Source organism: Arachis ipaensis, chromosome B1 (assembly GCF_059453495.1).
Source record: "Arachis ipaensis isolate K30076 ecotype BB chromosome B1, ASM5945349v1, whole genome shotgun sequence".
Lineage (NCBI taxonomy): Eukaryota > Viridiplantae > Streptophyta > Magnoliopsida > Fabales > Fabaceae > Arachis > Arachis ipaensis.
In genome coordinates this window covers 59,692,698-59,709,696 of record NC_142436.1, presented here as the reverse complement: position 1 = coordinate 59,709,696, position 16,999 = coordinate 59,692,698, and the positions used below count along the sequence as shown (strand labels likewise).

At 41.7% G+C, this 16,999-nt stretch overlaps 1 protein-coding gene across 1 annotated transcript; it reads left to right on the top strand.

The window, feature by feature from the left end:
- The first annotated feature begins 468 nt into the window (after positions 1 to 468).
- On the top strand, positions 469 to 1,871 carry LOC148576734 (uncharacterized). Its single transcript, XM_088502775.1, has 2 exons — positions 469 to 745; positions 835 to 1,871. The coding sequence occupies exons 1-2, from the start codon at positions 469 to 471 to the stop codon at positions 1,869 to 1,871; spliced, it is 1,314 nt and encodes a 437-aa protein (XP_088358901.1).
- The last annotated feature ends 15,128 nt before the right edge of the window (positions 1,872 to 16,999 follow it).

Sequence of the window (16,999 nt, the reverse complement as noted above, 5' to 3'; positions counted from 1 at the left end):
TCGGACTGGCTGGACTCCCTCGTGTTGATGTGTGTTTCTGTGGTAAATTCTGAATTCTGTGTGGAGCTGAGAAAACATCACAGGATTTGTAGTAATCGGGAGCAGGAGAAAAATTATGAGCTAGTAGCACCTGATTCTGATGAGAGGGTCTGTTTCCCGACTTCAGTCCAGGGGGAACGTCCTTTCTTTTATGCCTACGACTATTTCTTTAGTCAAATGAGCATTACCTTTCCCTTTACTGCCTTTGAAACCAATTTGTTGTGGTCATGCAATGTGTCTCCATCCCAACTTCATCCGAATTCATGGGGTTTTGTTAATATTTTCTAGTTGTTGCGTCAGGAATTGGGCGTTAAGCCTTCTCAAACTCTCTTTCTTTACCTTTTCGTTTTGACCAAGCCTGGGATTTTTGCCAAAAAGAAAGCTTCCTGGGTTTCTTTTCGGTCTGCCCAAGGAAAGAAAGTTTTTTCGATGTATGATGAGTCTTTTAGAGACTTCAAGAATTATTTCTTTAAGGTTCGAGCTGTTGAAGGAGCTCGTCCTTTTTTTCTGGATGAGAACGACGAGCCCGCTTTTCCTTTAGAGTGGCAAAAGAATGTTGTAGTGTCGAGGTATACGTGGAAAATGTTGGATGAGGTCGAACAGGCCTTTGTTAACATGTTGGAGGAGAACTGGGGACAGCCTCCTTATCTTGACACAAAAAGGTTTTTAGGGGATCCTTCGCTTCTCCGAGCTGAGTTGGATAGTGGTTGTCTTATCTTGTTTTCATTTTGTTTCCTTTTTGTCGAGCTTTGTTCTTTTTGTCTCAATTTGTAACAATCTTTGTGTTTTTTCCAGAGATGGTGAAAAACAATGACTCTATGAAGGCCTTTAAGAAGGCGAGGAAAGCTACTGCAGCTCAGAACATCTCGGCCAAGGTGGCCGGGGAGGGGTCCTCTCAAGTTCAGTCGAAGCCATCCATACCGAGCTCTCCTGGACCAAGGAGGATGATCCCTACTCCTCAGGTTCATTTGGTTGATCCTCCACAGGCTTTTGTCGCTACCTCTGGCGCTCCTCCTCCGAAAAAGCAGAAGACAGCTGAGCCCTTTAACCTTGATGCCCCTGACTTCGATGCTGTCGAGTTTGTCGACCAGCAAATCAGTCCTTATGGTACCATCCCTACTGACGATGTTTCTCTTCTTCGCCATCTGGATTTTATTACTCGAAGTAGCATTAAGATGGCACACATGGGGGCTTTATATCGGACTGTCCAGGATCTTCCCATTCACGCTACAAAGGCCTTTATGAAGGAGGCCAAGTTGGAGTTCGATCGGATGAAGGGTTTGAAGGAGGAGCTTGAGGTGAAGGTGACCAAGTTGGAGAAAGAATTGGAAGGTGAAAAGGCTAGTTCTATTGCCTTGGCAGCTTCTGCTAAGTTGGCTGAAGACACGGCATTGAAGCACAAGGAGAGCTATGTCACGACCTATAGGGAGATGATGCATCTCAGTGAGGATTTGGAGTCTGCCCGAGCTAACTATGCCGAGCTCCAGGGTCACCTTGTAGGCAGCGTTAATGCCGCTTATGAGAACCTGAAGGAGCAGGTTCGAGTTCTTGCACCTGAGCTCGATCTTACTCTCTTCAGCTTGGACAACATTGTGAGGGACGGTAAAATTGTCCCTGATGACCCTGATGATGATGTTGATCCTGCTCCTGTGCCTTCTGCCAAGGTCTCGGTTGTGCCGACTTCTTCACCCCCTGCAGTTATTCGTCCCGAGTCGGATCCTGATTGTCAAATTTTGAACTGGGATGATGGGACAGTGGATGCAGTGCCTCTTCAGACTCGTCCTCCTTCGCCCCGTGTTGATGCAGCTGAGAAATCTTCAGATCCTCAATGATTATTCTGGATGTTTGTGTATATAGCTCGGCTTGTGGGCTTTGAACTTTTATATTTTGTTAATTGGTAGTTCGGACTTCTTGATACTCTTTAGTTGCTTTTTTAGCAACTTTATTTTGAAAAACAAAGTAGTTTCTCAAGCTCTTGGGGCTGACTTTTGGTAGCCTCCTGGGTTTGTTATTATTATAACTTGTGCTTTTCATAATATGTTTGTCTGCATCTGTCTGGAACCTTTTTAGGTTTTTGGGGGTGTTGGAGCCTTGTTGTCCGACCTCTTTTGATTGCCTTTGTATTTTCATACTTGTGGCTTGATTCTTTTGAGGTTGTGGATGTTTGGGTCCAACTTTGTATGTCGACTTCCTCACTTCTGTCTGAAGTTATTTCTAGTATTCCGTTTTGTTCGGACCTTTGTTAGGTCTCTGTTAGGAATTACTTTTTATAACGTTTAAGGCTTTTGGACTGACTTCTTTACGTTGGTCCTTCCTAAATTATTTCTAGTAGTCCTCTTTTTGGACCTTTGTCAGGTCTCTTTTAGGGATTACTTTTTATAACTTGTTTGTGGGAGGCCGACTTCATCATGTCGGTCTCTTCTAAGTTATTTCTAGTAATCCTCTTTTTGGACCTTTGCCAAGTCTCTTTTAGGGGTTACTTTTTATAACTTGTTTGTGGGAGGCCGACTTCATCACGTCGGTCTCTTCTAAGATATTTCTAGTAATCCTCTTTTTGGACCTTTGTCAGGTCTCTTTTAGGGATTACTTTTTATAACTTGTTTGTGGGAGGCCGACTTCATCACGTCGGTCTCTTCTAAGTTATTTCTAGTAATCCTCTTTTTTAGGGCTGGCCAGGCCTCTTTCCAGGGATTGACTTTTTATAACTTTGGTTATTGTGGTCGACTAGTCCGACTTCTTTATGTTGGCCTGTCTTTTAAGTTATTTTTAGCAACCCATTTTATTAAGACCTTGTCAGGTCCTTTCTATGGATCACTTTTGATAACTTCTTGCATTATTCTGTTTTCATCTTTGCCGATTTTGTCGAAGTTGGGTTTGATCCTTATTTGGTCGACCTTTTGATGAATTCGGTTTTTATCTTCTTTGGTCTTTATTGTGGACGGTGAATTTGATCTTCACTTTCTACCGATCTTGTAGCTTTATAATCGGGCAATGAATTTTTTAGCGTTTCAGACTAATGCGTCTTGAGAATTTGTAGAAAATCTAAAAAACTTTATTCAAAAGAAAATGCAAATATATACATGTAGGAGTTTTATCCCTTTAAGTCGGGCAATTTGTAGATCATGGCTTGGCACCTCATTAAAAAACCTTTTCAGGAAAAAGAGTGCACCTTATCCTAAGCTCTTTATTACCTTCAACTTTAGTACCTTCTTAGGTTGCAGGCGTGCCATGACCGAGGAAGCTCTCGCCCTTCGAGTTCGGACAGTCTGTAGTAGCCCTTTCCAAGTACTTCTATGACTCGGTAGTGTCCTTTCCAGTTTGCTGCCAGCTTTCCTTCTCCCGGTTAAGTTGTTCCGATATCATTTCGGATTAGGATGAGGTCGTTCTCGGCAAAGCCTCGTGACACTACCTTTTTATTGTATCTTGAAGCCGTTCGACGTTTTAATGCCTCTTCCTTGATCCAAGCTCTTTCTCGAATTTTTGGAAGTAGGTCGAGTTCTTCCCTTTGAAGTTGGGAGTTGGCTTCTTCATTATAGTGGATCACACTGGGCGACCCTTCTTCGACCTCCACTGGGATCATTGCCTCCGTTCCGTAGGCTAGTCGGAAAGGTATTTCCTTTGTGGTAGAATGTGGCATTGGTCGATATGCCCATAGGACTTGTGGGAGCTCTTCGGCCCAGGCTCCCTTTGCATCCTGTAATCTCCGTTTTAACCCGGCCAATATGACTTTGTTAGCAGCTTCCGCTTGTCCGTTGGCCTTGGGGTGTTCTACGGATGTAAATTGGTATTTTATGTTCAAATCGGCCACCAATTTTCTGAAGCCTGTATCTGTAAATTGAGTGCCATTGTCCGTGGTGATGGAGTGTGGGACCCCAAACCTTGTGACAATGTTTCGATATAGGAATTTTCGACTTCTTTGAGCAATGGCGTTAGCTAGGGGTTCTTCCTCAATCTATTTTATGAAATAGTCTACCCCTACTCTGAGGAATTTGACTTGTCCTGATCCTTGAGGGAAAGGTCCGAGAAGGTTGAGTCCCCATTTTGCGAATGGCTAAGGTGAGGTTACGGTGATGAGTTCTTTTGGCACGGCGATGTGAAAATTGGCGTGTTTCTGGCATGGTGGACAAGTCTTTACGAACTCTGTGGCTTCTTTTTGTAGAGTTGGCCAATAAAATCCTTCCCGGAGTACTTTTTTGGTAAGTGCCTGTGCTTTAAGATGATTGCCACAGATGTTGCCACTGTGTACTTCTTCTAAAACTTCCTTTGTGTTGGAAGTCGACACACATTTTAACAATGGTATTGAAATCCCTCTTTTGTATAGAGTATTGTTTATGATAGCGTAGTATTATGCCTCCCGTTTTAACCTCTTTGCCTCCTTTTCATCTGTAGGGAGTGTTTCTGTTTTGAGATAGTTAATTATGGGAGTCATCCATCCTTGATCCCGACATGTTATGGCTAGGACTTTTTCTTCTTCCGAGATTGACAGGTTCTGTAGCGTTTCCTGGATGAGGCTTCTATTGTTGCCCCCTGGTTTTGTGCTGGCTAGTTTTGAGAGTGCATCAGCTCGGGCATTCTGTTCTCGGGGTATGCTCATATTTCCCGAGTTGTTCGAGCTGTTTATTGGTTTTGTCCAGGTACCTTTTCGTGGTGGGATCTTTAGCTTGGTAGCTTCCTGCTATTTGTGAAGTGACTACTTGTAAGTCGTTGAAGATGGTAAGTTTTTGAGCTCCAACCTCCCTAGCCAGCTTCAAACCAGCTAGTAGCACCTCATACTCAGCTTGGTTGTTTGAGGTAGAAAACCCGAATCTGAGAGAAAGTTCGATTTGGGTTCCCTGGTTGCTTTCAATCACACCCGCACCGTTTTCAGTTTTATTTGAGGAACCATCTGCACAGAGATTCCATTTTATAGGGATTTTCGGGGTGTCTATAAATTCTGCAATGAAGTCGGCCAGATATTGCAATTTGATGGCTGTTCGAGCTTCGTATTGAAGGTCAAACTCGGACAACTCGACTGCCCATTGCAAGATTCTGCCTGCTAAGTCTGTTTTCTGTAAAATCCCTTTTATGGGTTGGTTGGTCCGAACCCTAATGGTGTGGGCTTAAAAATATGGGCGAAGTCGTCGAGATGTTAGTATGAGGGCATAGGCGAATTTTTCTATCTTTTGGTAGTTCAGCTCAGACCCTTGTAGTGCTTTGCTGATGAAGTATATGGGCTGTTGTCCATTGTCATCTTCTCAGACCAGTGCTGAGGCTACTACCCGTTTTCCTACTGTGAGGTACAATATAAGTGGTTCTCCTTCCCGTGGGCGAGTTAGAATATGTGGTTGTCCCAGGAATCTTTTGAAATCTTGGAAAGCTTGCTCGCACTCCGTTGTCCATTCAAAACTTTTTTTATTTCTTAGAATGGCGTAGAAGGGGAGAGATCTTATTGCCGATCCAGCTAGAAATCTGGACAAGGCTGCCAACCTTCCATTGAGTTGTTGTACCTCTTTGACACAAGTCGGGATCTTCATGTCGAGTATGGCCCGACATTTATCTGGATTTGCCTCGATTCCTCTTTGTGTGAGCATAAAACCCAAGAATTTGCCAGCTTCTACTGCGAAGGTGCATTTTGCAGGATTAAGTCGCATGCCATGTCTTCTTATAGTGTCGAATACTTGGGTTAGGTCGGACAGTAACGTCTCTTCACTTTGTGTCTTTATTAACATGTCGTCCACATAGACTTCCATGATTTTCCCGATGTGGTCTGTAAAGACCTTATTCATTAATCTCTGATAAGTAGCTCCTGCGTTTTTTAGTCCGAAAGGCATGACGATGTTGCAGTAGTTCGCTTTTGGGGTTAAAAATGAAGTTTTTTCTTGATCGGGTGGGTACATCGGGATTTGATTGTATCCTGAGTAAGCGTCCATAAATGAGAGGTATTTGTATCCAGAGGAGGCATCCACCAGACCGTCGATACTTGGGAGTGGATATGGATCTTTTGGGCAGGCTTTGTTGAGATCAGTGTAGTCGGTGCACATCCGCCACTTCCCATTTGATTTTTTCACCAAGACGACGTTACCTAACCATAGTGGGTACTTGACTTCTCTTATGAATCTTGCATCCAATAGGGCTTGTTTCTGCTCTTCCACAGCTTGGGATCATTCTGGTTCGAGCTTTCTATGCCTCTGCTGTATTGGCCGAGATCCTGGGTAGACTGCCAGCTTATGGCACATTAACTTAGGGTCTATGCCTGGCATGTCTGCGGCCTTCCATGCAAAGAGGTCGATGTTATCTCGTAAGAACCGTACGAGTGATTCCTTTATATCTCCTTGTAGGATTGTTCTAATGTTGGTTGTTTTGTCTAGGACATCTCCGATTTGGATTTTTTCTACTTCGCCTTCAGGTTGTGGACGTAGTTCTTCCCTTCCTCGAACTCCACCAAGTTCGATGGTATGGAATTCTTCTCCTCTGCCCCTAAGGTTTAGGCTTTCGTTATAACAGCGGCGTGCCGTCTTCTGATCTGCTTTTATTGTAGCTATTCCTTCTGTGGTTGGGAATTTCATGCACAGGTGTGGAGTTGAGACTACTGCGCCGAGTTGATTTAATGTTGTCCAACCTATTAGAGCATTGTAGCCTGAACTTACGTTGACCACGATGTAATCTATATTGAGTGTCCTTGACCGATTTCCTTTTCCAAAAGTCGTGTGTAATGAGATGTACCCCAGTGGTTGGATTGGAGTATCTCCCAGCCCAAACAGGCTGTTTGGATATCCTCTGAGCTCCTTTTCTTCCAGGCCGAGTTTGTTGAATGCAGTTTTGAACAAGATGTCGGCCGAGCTTCCTTGGTCTTCTAATGTGCGGTGGAGATTTTCATTGGCCAATATGATAGTGATGACCATGGGATCGTCATGTCCCGAGATAATGCCAGCTGCATCTTCTTTGGTAAAAGTGATTGTGTGGATGTCGGGTGCTTCCTCTTTTCCCTCGACATGATATACATCTTTAAGATGTCTTTTGCGAGATGATTTGGAGATACCTCCTCCCGTGAATCCTCCGTGTATCATGTGAACATGTCTCTCGGGCAAACGGGGTGGTCGTTCAGACCGTCCGACATCTTCGTCCCTTCTTCTTTTTCTTGGATCGTCTACTCGACTGGCTAAATACCGATCTAACTTTTCTTCTCTTACCAGTTTTTCTATGATATTTTTTAGGTCAAAACATTCGTTGGTGGAATGTCCATAGATTCGAGCTCGGTTTCCTCCTCCTTTTTTCTATGAAATTCACAATATTCAGCCCGATTTCCTTCTCCTTTTTTGCTTTTGAGTGGTTGAGCTGGTGGTATCTTTTCAGTATGGCAAACTTCTCTGTAGACATCCACAAGAGACACCCGAAGAGGGGTATAATTGTGGTATTTTTTGATCTTTTCCCCATGTTGATCCTCTTTTTTCTTGAATTCTTTGTCTTTATTTCGGGAGGAGTTGGAGAATCCGGATTTTGAGGTCTCTCATAGTCGAGAGTTTTCCTCCATGTTGATGTACTTCTCTGCTTGTTCTTGCACTTTGTTTAGAGATGTGGGATATTTTTTTGATATAGAGTGGCTAAAAGGTCCCTCTCGCAAGCCATTGATGAGACCCATAATGGCGGCCTCAGTTGGTAGACTTTGTATGTCCAGACATGCTTTGTTGAATCTTTCCATGTAGCTGCGGAAACTCTCCTGATCTCCTTGTTTGATCCCTGATAAACCCCAATTTTGTAGTTTATCTTGTGCTTAATTTGGGGGATTTTATCACCTTTTCCCACATTTATTCAATGAAATAGCATGGTTTTGTAATTCTCCCTTGAATTGTGCTTAAATGTGAAAAAACATACTTTTTAGGTCTTAAAATTGGTGATTTTAATTTACTTTAATTCCATTTGATGCCTTGATATGTTTGTTAAGTGATTTCAGGTTCATAAGGCAAGTATTGGGTGGAAGAAGTGAGGAGAAAAGCATGCAAAGTGGGAGAACTCATGAAGAAATGAAGGAACCGTAAAGCTGTCAAGCCTGACCTTCTGGCACTCAATCAACCATAACTTGAGCTACATAATTCCAAATGAGGCAGTTCTAATTACGTTGAAAAGCTAACATCCGGGGCTTCGAAATGATATAAAATTTTCCATCTGTTGCTTCGCGTTCAGGGGTGCGCACGCGCCATATACATGTGCAAGCCGATGCTGCTCGTGGCCCACTAAAGTGAAATTGCCCCCAGCGATTTCTGAAGCACTTTGGGCCCAACCCAACTCATTTGTAATGCTATTTCATGTAGAATTCAAGCTTGGGCAAGGGGAAGCAATTGTTTGTAGCTTAGCATCATGTAGTTTAGTTTCTAGAGAGAGAAGCTCCCTCTTCTCTCTAGAATTAGGATTCTTAGGGCAATTCCATCTTAGATCTAGGTTTAATTCATGCTTTGATTTACTCTTCCTTTTACAATACTTCTTCTTCTACCTTTCCCTTTTCTAGTTTTATATTTAATTCATGTAATTTTCTACTTTTATGTTGATGTATTTTTGTTCTTCTATTTTCAATTCAATTCAAATTATAATTCATGTTCCTTTATTGTTGATTTGGTTTTGTTGTTGTTTAATTCCTTGCAATTGAGTAGTGTAGATTTACATTCCTTGCAATTTATCATGTTTCATTTTTATGCCTTCCAAGTGTTTGATAAAATGCTTGGTTGGATTTTAGTGTAAATTTTAGTGTTCTTGGCTTTGGTAGAGTAATTAGTGACGCTTGAGTTATCTAATTTCCGTGTTGATTGATAATTAGACGTTGCTAATTGATTTGGATACCACTAAAGCTAGTCTTTCCCTTGGGAGTTGGCTAGGACTTGTGGAATCAAGTTAATTCATCTACTTGACTTTCTTCCATGGTTAGAGGTTAACTAAGTGGTAGCAATGGATAATTCTGGTCACAATTGAGGAGGATAACTAGGATAGGACTTCTAATTCTCATTCCTTGTCAAGAGCTTTCTAGTTGTTAGTTTATTTTCATTGCCATTTACCTTTCATGTCTAATATTTCAAAAACCCCAAACATAGCTCCATAACCAATAACAAGGCACTTTGTTGCAATTCCTAGGGAGAACGACCCGAGGTTAAATACTTCGGTTTATAGATTTTAGGGGTTTGTACTAGTGACAAACAAATTTTTGTATGAAAGGACTATTGTTGGTTTAGAAACTATACTTTACAACGAGCTTTCATTTGTGAAATTCTAAACCACACAAAAATCCTCTCATCAAAAAATGGCGCCGTTGCCGGGGAGTTGCAATGGTGCTATGTTATTGGCTATTGTATATATTGTGAATAGCTTGATTTTTAAATTGCTTGTTAGTTTTTGCTAGTTTTAGGACTTTCTTTCATTATTTCTTGTTAGCTTTTGTTTCTTATTTTCACTTTTCACTATGAATTCTCACTTTGGCTATGAGTGTGATTACAACTATGTTGTAGAAAATGGGAACTTCAATGAAGATGTGCATCAAGGATGGGATAACCAAAGGTGGGAGGAGCCATATGCATATGATCAATCCTCTTGGCAACAACCTCCACCAATGCACTATGAGGAAGAGCTATTCTATGATGCATACTAATTCAATGGTTATGGTGAATCCCCTTGTGACTTCCAAGAACCACCACCACACACCTATGAGCCATATCCTCAACATAGCCATCAACCATACTCACAAGCCACTTTTCACCAACCATCTTCATATGACCCTAATCCATATCCATCCTACCAACAACCATATGAGCCATATGAACCACACATAGAGCCACCACCACTCCAACATCAACATTTTCAAGAGCTACCCCTCCATACTATTATCAAGATGAACCACCTCCAATGCATGTAAATTTTCAACCACAAGATGAATTCTACTTTCTACCACAACCTCCCATGGAAGATTATTCATGCCCATCAATACAAGAGCCATATGATCCTACTCATGATATCCAAGAGGAGCAAGAGTCAAGGGATCGTTTCAAGGAAGCATTGGATCAATTTCAAGCAACCATGGAGTGTGTTGTTCAACAAATGGAAAGAAGGGAAAACATTAGACCACCACAACTCTACCAAGAAGAACTACCTTCCTACTATGAATCCTCCCCCCAAATTGATGAACCCTTCTATTCACCCCAACCTCCGATGGATGACACCCTTAATGTTCTTGTTTAAGGACAAGAGGAGATGTAGGGGGACGTAGAACAATCACGGCTACCTTGGACGAGGTGGTAATCCGTTTAGCATCCCAATGCTTAAACACTCATGGAACTCCTATGGCTACATGTGGATAATCAAATGAAGAGCACAACATGAAGGAGAGATTGGTGGAGAATGAGGGAAGTTGCTTTGTATTGGAACAATTGGAGGAAGCCATAATTGTTGAAGTAGAGGAAGAGATGGTTGAAGACTTAGGAGATGCGGAACCTCCTTGGGAACATAAAGTTGAAGAAAATCCCCCCAAGAAGATTAAAATTGATGCTAGGGAGGAAAGTGCACACCTTCCAAGGCATATTCCATATGAAGCCTTGGATGGGATAGAGCAAGAATTGAGTTCCCTTGGTGATGGAGATCAAGCATCAAGTCTTAGTGGTGAAAAATCCTTTGAACATGAAGAACCTTCTCCCAAAGAGATGGAAAGCAATGTGGAGGTAAATCTCTCTTGTCCTCCCATTTGTGATTTGAGTAAGGGAAAATGTTTAGATAAAATTGTCAAACAATGGATTGAAATTAAGAGATCTTGTGAAGAGGTGGAAGTCCTTAGAAAGAGAATGATGGGAATTGAATATGCTTTGTCAAGACCCTTGGAATAACCTTTGCCTAGGTTGCCATGTACACGTTCATTTGAGTGGGTAAAACTCATTTCTATTAGCTTTATTATCCCACTTGAATATGGTTTGCTTGAAACAGATGGCCAACTTAGGATGCTTTGTGGGATGAAGCGTAAAAGAAAGATGTTTCGTGGTTGGCATTGCAAATCAAGGCTCGTTATGGTTAATGCATCAAACATGAGATATAAAGCTTGGAGTAGTGCTCACCTAGATGGGTCTAGAAGGATTGTTGGTCACTTTATAGAGAATTCACCTTGTTCACCACCCGGATAGGCTAATAATGAGAGTCAACTTCAAGACGGGTGTAAAAACAAAGTGTGGGACCCTGGATTACAAGAAGAAGATCAACTTTGGGAGCCCATGGTTTGTGAAGAACTCCATCAAAGCTTGGAGTTATTAACTCTGAATGATGAAGCACAATGGAAGTCCAAGCATTGGTGGATGTTCAAGGATAGATTCAAGCACAAGCCACCTTGATAAGGACCTCCCCATAAGTCCAACTTAAGGACAATAAATAAAAGTGCTAGGTTGGAGACACCCCACCATGGTAACATCTTTCCCTTTTTCTCTTTGTAAATATTGGTAATTTAGGTTTAATTTCATGTTTTGTTTAGTTAGTTGAGTCTATTTGGGAGTCTAGTAGGTTAAATAAGGTTTTGTGATGTTTCAGTAGTTGTTTGGAGGTTGGGAATGCTTGGTTTGGTGGAAAAACATATATATATATATATATATATATATATATATATATTTGAAAATAAGAGCACCAACCCGCGCGTGCGCGCGCCTGGCGCGTACGCGCGCCTCAAGCATTTTCGACCATCAACGCAGACGCGCCATGTACGCGTACGCGTGGATTGAATTTTTCCACTTCCCATACATTCACCCGAGAGTTGTGCCTGAAGTGTGCCAACTTTGTGCCCAAAGGCATGCGCACGCGTACCTTGCGCGTACACGTTGACTCTCTACTTTGCCATGCACGCGTACGCGTCAGCCGCGCGTACGCGTCGCTTCCATTTCATCAATCCACGCTTACGAGCACATGACGCGCACGCGTGGATTGCTCTGTTTCACTCACCTTCTTTTCTTCTCCTCCTTCCATTTCTTTCCTTATTCTCTTTTCTCTTCTTTTCTTTCCACTCTTAAAACATCATCCAACACTACCAAGTATCATATAGCACCATTTCTTTTAGTTAGTTAGTTTAATTTTTGTTTTCCATTATAAGTGTTTTCCAATTTTATGGTTTATCTTGTGCTTAATTTGGGGGATTTTATCACCTTTTCTCACATTTATTCAATGAAATAGCATGGTTTTATAATTCTCCCTTGAATTGTGCTTAAATGTGAAAACATGCTTTTTAGGCCCTAAAATTGGTGATTTTAATTCACTTTAATTCCATTCGATGCCTTGATATGTTTTTTAAGTGATTTCAGGTTCATAAGGTAAGTATTGGGTGGAAGAAGTAAGGAAAAAATCATGCAAAGTGGGAGAACTCATGAAGAAATGAAGGAACTGTAAAGTTGTCAAGCCTGACCTCCTGGCACTCAATCGACCATAACTTGAGCTACAGAGGTCCAAATGAGGCGGTTCTAGTTGCGTTGGGAAGTTAACATCCGGGGTTTCGAAATGATATAAAATTTGACATATATTACTTCATGTTCAGGGGCATGAACGTGCCATGTACGCGTGCGTGCCGATACTGCTCGTGGCCCACTAAAGTGAAATCGCCCCCAGCGATTTCTGAAGCACTTTGGGCCCAACCTAACTCATTTCTAATGCTGTTTCATGCAAAATTCAAGCTTGGGTAAGGAGGGAGCAATTGTTTGTAGCTTAGCATCATGTAATTTAGTTTCTAGAGAGAGAAGCTCCCTCTTCTCTCTAGAATTAGGATTCTTAGGGCAATTCCATCTTAGATCTAGGTTTAATTCATGCTTTGATTTACTCTTCCTTTTACAATACTTCTTCTTCTACCTTTTCCTTTTCTAGTTTTGCATTTAATTCATGTAATTTTCTACTTTTATGTTGATGCATTTTTGTTCTTCTATTTTCAATTAAATGCAATTTATAATTCATGTTCCTTTATTGTTGATTTGGTTTTGTTGTTGTTTAATTCCTTGCAATTGAGTAATGTAGATTTACATTCCTTGCAATTTACCATGTTTCCTTTTTATGCCTTCCAAGTGTTTGATAAAATGCTTGGTTGGATTTTAGTGTAGATTTTAGTGTTCTTGGCTTTGGTAGAGTAATTAGTGACGCTTGAGTTATCTAATTCCCGTGTTGATTGATAATTAGATGTTGCTAATTGATTTGGATACCACTAAAGCTAGTCTTTCCCTTGGGAGTTGGCTAGGACTTGTGGAATCAAGTTAATTCATCCACTTGACTTTCCTCCATGGTTAGAGGTTAACTAAGTGGTAGCAATGGATAATTCTGGTCACAATTGAGGAGGATAACTAGGATAGGACTTCTAATTCTCATTCCTTGTCAAGAGCTTTCTAGTTATTAGTTTATTTTCATTGCCATTTACCTTTCATGTCTAATATTTTAAAAACCCCAAACATAGCTCCATAACCAATAACAAGGCACTTTGTTGCAATTCCTAGGGAGAACGACCTGAGGTTAAATACTTCAGTTTATAGATTTTAGGGGTTTGTACTAGTGACAAAAAATTTTTGTATGAAAGGACTATTGTTGGTTTAGAAACTATACTTTACAACGAGCTTTCATTTGTGAAATTCTAAACCACACAAAAGTACTCTCCTTAATCCCTAGTAGGCTTGGGGCGTGCTTGGTTTTGTCTTTCTGGATAGAGAATCTGGCTAGAAACTTCTTGGCTAGGTCGTCGAAGGTTGAGATGGACCTAGGGGGTAGATTGTTGAACCACTTAATCGCCATTTTTGTTAAGGTAGTCAAGAAGGCTTTATAGCGGACTACGTCCGAGGCATCGGTGAGGTACATTCGACTTCTGAAATTACTGAGGTGATGGCCGGGATCTGCCGTGCCATCGTATAACATCATATCCGGGAGTTTAAAGTCTTTTGGAATTTTGGTCTTCATGATCTCCTTGGTGAATGGATCTTGGTCCTTGTGGGAGCTATCCTCATGAGTGGATCGAGTAGCTTTGGCCTTGAGATCGGCTTCAAATTTTAGAAGTTTGTCCTCCAATTCCCGGCGTCGTCTTATTTCCCTTTGTAGGTCTTTCTTAGCTTCTCGTTGATGTTGGGCTTCTTTTTAAAGTTCTTTTAAACGGTCTTGAAGTGCTTCCAGGGCTCCCAAGTTTAGTGAACTCTTATCTCCGTTAGGGTACGGGATATCTTTTGGTGTAGTGTCCGTGTTTTTGTGCGGCGTTCTATCTTCTAGATCCGAGTCGTGGTCGTTGTCATGGTCGTCCGCCATGGTGGTGGGATGACTTCCAGATTCCCCGGCAACGGCGCCAATGTTCCGAGGGTTACCTGAAACTGTAGGTTGATCTCGGATGAGATCTTCTGTGTTGGTCAGCGCGGATGTGTCCGACTTGTGGATGGTGGCCGGAGCCGCTGCGTCCGACTTGTTGGACTTGGTGATGCTGATCCTTTTTCACCGGAGGTTGGTGGTACCTGCAAGGGACTCCGATGCTTAAGTTAGCAAAGGTATTAAGCAGGTTTTTAGTAGAATCAGAGTATAAGTTATACCTGGGTGCTCCAGTGTATTTATAATAGTAGAGGATGACCTTTCTGGGGATAAGATAGCTATCTTATCTTATCTTATCTTTGAGTGAAGTCATCTTATCTTCAAGGGAATCGCCCTTATCTCCATAGGCTTGGACTGCCTTTAGATTTGGGTCGTGTTCCTCTATCTGGGCCCTTTATTGGGCTTTCCTGGCAAGTTGGCCGAGCTCTTTGAGAAGATGTCGAATAGTCTGACCTGAAGAGGTCGGTCGTCTTGTTGCTAAACATCCCGGGTCGGACAGCTCGACCCAGGGTATGAACAATAATGCTAATCTAACCCAAAATTTTCCTCCCTTCACATGGAGTATTGGTGCACGAAATTGTGATCTCTGGTAATGGCTTCTTAGGCCAGATACTCTGATCTAGTTTTACAGTCTATCACAACTTCGATACAACTAACCAGCAAGTGCACTGGGTCGTCCAAGTAATACCTTACGTGAGTAAGGGTCGAATCCCACGGAGATTGTTGGTATGAAGCAAGCTATGGTCACCTTGTAAATCTCAGTCAGGCGGATATAAAACAGTTATGTGGTTTTCGAATTTAATATAATAAAATAGGAATAGAAATACTTATGTAATTCATTGGTAGAAATTTCAGATAAGCGAATGGAGATGCTTTTTGTTTCTCTGAACCTCTGCTTTCCTGCTATCTTCATCCAATCAGTCTCACTCCTTTCCATGGCTGGCTTTATGCAAGGGCATCACCGTTGTCAGTGGCTACATCCCCTCCTCTCAGTAAATAATATGCTCACGCACCCTGTCACGGCACGGCTATTCATCTGTCGGTTCTCGATCATGCTGGAATAGGATTCACCCTCCTTTTGCGTCTGTCACTAACGCCCAGCACTCGCGAGTTTGAAGCTCGTCACAGTCATTCAATCATTGAATCCTACTCAGAATACCACAGACAAGGTTTAGACCTTCCGAATTCTCTTGAATGCCGCCATCATTCTAGCTTACGCCACGAAGATTCTGGTTAAGAGATCTAAGAGATATTCATTTTATCTTATTTCATGTAGAACAGAAGTGTTTGTCAGGCACGCGTTCATAAGGGAGAAGGATGATGAGCGTCACACATAATCATCACCTTCATCACGTTCTTGGGTGCGAATGGATATCTTAGAAGCGAAATAAGAAGAATTGAATAGAAAACAGTAGTACTTTGCATTAATCTTTGAGGAACAGCAGAGCTCCACACCTTAATCTATGGAGTGTAGAAACTCTACCGTTAAAAATACATAAGTGAAGGTCCAGGCATGGCCGATATGGCCAGCCCTTCTGATCTAAGAACCAGATGTCCAAAGATGGTCAAAAAGACGTCTAATACAATAGTAAGAGGTCCTATTTATAATAAACTAGTCACTAGGGTTTACATGAGTAAGTAATTGATGAATAAATCCACTTTCGGGGCCCACTTGGTGTGTGTTTGGGCTGAGCCTAAGTGTTGCACGTGCAGAGGCCATTTGTGGAGCTGAACGCCAGTATTTGTGCCAGTTTGGGCGTTCAACTCTGGTTTTGGATCCTTTTCTGGCGCTGGACGCCAGATTTGGGCAGAAGGCTGGCGTTGAACGCCAGTTTACGTCGTCAATTCTTGGCCAAAGTATGAACTATTATATATTGCTGGAAAGCCCTGGATGTCTACTTTCCAACGCAATTAGAAGCGCGCCATTTCAAGTTCTGTAGCTCCAGAAAATCCACTTTGAGTGCAGGGAGGTCAGAATCCAACAGCATCAGCAGTCCTTTTTCAACCTCGGAATCTGATTTCTGCTCAAGTCCCTCAATTTCAGCCAGAAAATACCTGAAATCACAGAAAAACACACAAACTCATAGTAAAGTCCAGAAATGTGAATTTAACACAAAATCTATTAAAAACACCCCTAAAAGTAACTAGATCCTACTAAAAACATACTAAAAACAATGTCAAAAAGCGTATAAATTATCCGCTCATCACAACACCAAACTTAAATTGTTGCTTGTCCCCAAGCAACTGAAAATCAAAATAGGATAAAAAGAATAGAATATACTATAAATTCCAAACTATCAATGAAACAGAGCTTCAATCATATGAGCGGGACTTATAGCTTTTTGCCTCTTGAATAGTTTTGGCATCTCACTTTATCCATTGAGGTTCAGAATGATTGGCATCTATAGGAACTTCAGATTTTGAATAGTGTTATTGACTCTCCTAGTTCAGTATGATGATTCTTGAACACAGCTTCTTTATGAGTCTTGGCCGTGGCCCTAAGCACTTTGTTTTCCAGTATTACCACCGGATACATAAATCCCACAGACACATAATTGGGTGAACCTTTTCAGATTGTGACTCAGCTTTGCTAGAGTCCCCAATTAGAGGTGTCCAGGGTTCTTAAGCACACTCTTCTTTTGCTTTGGACCTTGACTTT

Bases quoted from the DNA above. Each gene is read 5' to 3' on its own strand.
- LOC148576734 (XM_088502775.1), top strand. From the start codon at position 469: ATGTATGATGAGTCTTTTAGAGACTTCAAGAATTATTTCTTTAAGGTT. The intron at 746-834 runs GTTGTCTTATCT...TGTTTTTTCCAG, and splicing joins CCGAGCTGAGTTGGATAGTG to AGATGGTGAAAAACAATGAC.